This window comes from Condylura cristata, unplaced genomic scaffold (genome assembly GCF_000260355.1).
Source record: "Condylura cristata isolate star-nosed mole 26May11 unplaced genomic scaffold, ConCri1.0 scaffold00033, whole genome shotgun sequence".
Lineage (NCBI taxonomy): Eukaryota > Metazoa > Chordata > Mammalia > Eulipotyphla > Talpidae > Condylura > Condylura cristata.
The window spans coordinates 13,451,599-13,454,618 of record NW_004567134.1 but is presented as its reverse complement, the minus strand read 5'-3'; the positions used below and the strand labels follow the sequence as shown (position 1 = coordinate 13,454,618).

The following is a 3,020-nucleotide window of genomic DNA, read 5'->3' as shown; positions in this document are numbered from 1 at the left end:
GAGAGGGACAGGTTTGCAGAGAGGCCTGCGTGGCTGCAGGCGGGCGGCCTAGGAGAGCGGCCTCCGCTCAGGGGTCAGTGCGGAGAAGCCCCGGCAGGTGCAGGTCACGGGCTGGCCGGAGGCAGCCGCCCTGGAGAGGGAGAGGGGCTGGAAGGCAGCACCTGCACGGGCACAGGCGGGCAGGGAGCGGCTGCCGGCTCCAGCTCTTTGTTCCCGCCACTGAGGGTGCTGCAGCCCCCTGCAGGCCTGCACAGTCGCCTCTCCTTCCTGCCGCCGGACGCGACGCTCCGGCCCGAGGGCCTGCCAGCTCAGAGACGCCTTCCCCGGCAGCCCGTCCCTGACCGTCACCCAGTCCCAGCACCTCCATCGTGTGCCCAGCTCCGTCTCCCCGCTGGCGTGTCCGCGCGTCCAGCACCAAGCGGCGCCTCTGCCGTCGGAGCGGCAGGCTGGTCCTCCCCGTGGAGGCCGGTGACCCCAGCGGCGCCCTCCCCTGCAGGTGTACGTGATCGAGCCCAGCAGCATGGAGTTCGCCCCCTGCCAGGTGGAGGCTCGAGTGGGCCAGACCCTGGAGCTGCCCCTGAGGATCAGCGGCCTGATGCCCGGAGCGGCCAGCGAGGCGGCCACCCTGAGCGACTGCTCCCACTTTGACTTGGCGGTTGAGGTGGAGAACCAGGGCGTGTTCCAGCCCCTCCCAGGTAAACCGGCCCTGGGGTTGGGGGGTTTTGGGGGGGCAGCACTCGACGCCCGAGAGCTCAGCACCGGCCACTGCAGATCACCAGACAGCCGGCCGGGGCTGAGGGGTCGAGCCGAGGGATGGCACACGTGCCCTGTCCACCTCAAGAGCCTGGATCTTGACCACTATGTGACTCTTGCAAATCATTCAGTGCTTTGCGCCTCAGTCTCCCCATTTCTATGTTGGCGTGTCCTGAACAGCATCACCTGTCCTCAGTGCAGTCGGCGGTCAGAATACGTCGCCCACGGGGGCTTGGGCAGTGACAGGAGTGTCACCTGGATGTGACTGGCTCAGTCTTCCCGGGCCGCTGCAGCCTCGTGCGTTGGGATTTTTCTTTCCAGGCTCTCCTGCAGGGTTTTGGCGGCGACAGCAGTGGGGACAAGGGCAGTAGCCATTTATTAGTGTCCACTCTGCCAGGCGTGGCATGAGCACGCCACTGTGGGAGGGGAGGCTGCTCGGGCACACACATACGGGGCACAGGGCAGCGTGGGCCACCGGTCCGGTGTGTCTGAGCCGGGAGCTGCGGACCCTCCAGAAGTGGGAGCAAGGAGCTCCCGCTCTGGTGCGCGGACAGCGGACTGATGAGCTGGACAGAGGGTGCGGTGTGGTGGGTGGGGCACGTCCCTGGGCTGTGGGCACACAGCAGAACGAACATCTCAAACCGCACGTCCTGGGGGGCTTGGACCCCAGTGTCCAGGCCGCAGGCCGTCACGGTGCTGGTTGAGTGGAGGAGCGGCCGCCCGAGCCTGGCCGGCGGAGGAGCCAGGCTGCTGAGAGCCGGTGTCGCCAGGTGGTGACGGGCAGGTGGCTCCTCGCAGAGCGGGCGAAGTGCGCGCAGGCGGGAGGCGGCGTCTCTGAAACGGGGCACCGCCTGTGTCTTCCCTGCGCGGAGGCCCCTCTGGCCTCTGGTCGGGGAAACTGAAGCAAGGGAGCCGCTTGAGATGAAGGGAGGCGTCAGTTCGAGGGAGAAAGAGGCTGTTGCCGGGGGCAGAGGAGCCCGCTCCCCGGGGGCCCGCGCTCTGTCCCGGAGACAAGGCATCAGGCCAGTGGCGGGAGGCCCTGGGGCCGGGCAGCGTGGAGCCCCAGCCAGGGCCCGGGCGCGCTTCTGTGCGCCTCAGGCAGGTTGCCCATCTCTGAACCTTAGTCTCTCCTCGTATGAAATGGCCCCGTTCCCTCTCCGGGTACGAGCTCCCCTCAGTACACCGCCAGGGGTGAGTTCGGAAGACAGAAAGTAGAATGGAAATCCTGTCGTGTCAGAGGCCCCTTAGAAAACTCTTCAAATACCCCCCAGAGTGGGGAGCAGCTCGTGGCGGTCCAGGCTCTATGCAGAGGATGTTTTGTGCAACCTGGAGCCTAGACAGGGCAGAGACACCGGCATCGTGGAAGCGTGTGGCCTGGTGGCCAGGTGGGGTTGGCACACTGGCCCTTGGGCACAGGCGACTCAGGGAACAGGTGCACGAGGCGAGGCGAAGCCCACGCCGGCGAAGGCCCCACCTTCCACCTGAGTCCTTGAGGTTGCCCAAGCCATGAGCACAGAACTGTTCTCGGGAAGGGTCCCCCGGTCCCCTCTGCAGCCCCGCCCGCTCGCCCAGAGGCTCGGGTCAGTTTGGGGCTCCATCCTCCTCCCACAAGCACCCCATTTCTAACTTGACTCACTGTTGAGTCCCCTTGAAAGCCCCTTGGCCATTTCTGTGGCCTCCCCACAGAGCCTCCCAGCTTGGCCACTGGCCCTGGCGCTTGCTCTGCTCCGCCTGGTGAGGTCCAGCTTTCTGCTCACTGAGCGCCTGCCCGGCGCTGTGCTCCAGGGTCCCAGGTAGGCGCTCGGGGTGTGGTGTGTTGAAACACCCTAAGAGAGAGTGAGACGCCCTCAGTGTGGCTGTGTGTCTATAATCCCCCCCGCCGCCCCCCCAAACTGGGAGTCGCCCGAGTGCCTGCTGGCTGGGAAACCAGTAACAGTGGAGCAGAGAGGGACCCGCGGGGTGGATTTCGGGGACGTGCGTGTCCAGCAGCCAGCAGGAGCAGCCTGCCGCAGGGCTGGGCACAGCGCTGGGGGGGGCGAGGGCGGGGCAGCCGGCTGCTCTGTCTGCAGGCCCCTCCCGGCGGGGTGCTCAGAAACGGGCGGTGAGGGCTGCCCAGCTCTGATGTGTTGAAACCGCTGACTTGTGTGACCTCCTTAAGCGGGTGATTCTGTGGCATGGGCGTTCAATCAAACTGTCCTGAAAAACTGCTCAGCCATGGTAAAAATGGCCAGACTGGCCTAGTGATGGCCCTGGGTTGGGGGGGGGGG

General features: G+C 66.5%; 1 protein-coding gene across 1 annotated transcript in view; it reads left to right on the top strand.

The window, feature by feature from the left end:
* Positions 1 to 3,020, top strand: part of NUP210 (nucleoporin 210kDa) — a 64,490-nt gene that overhangs the window by 18,624 nt on the left and 42,846 nt on the right. Inside the window, exons 12-13 of the mRNA XM_012732080.1 lie at positions 497 to 695; positions 2,539 to 2,546. Coding sequence (XP_012587534.1) covers positions 497 to 695; positions 2,539 to 2,546 — 207 coding nt within the window. The remainder of the gene's footprint in view (positions 1 to 496; positions 696 to 2,538; positions 2,547 to 3,020) is intronic.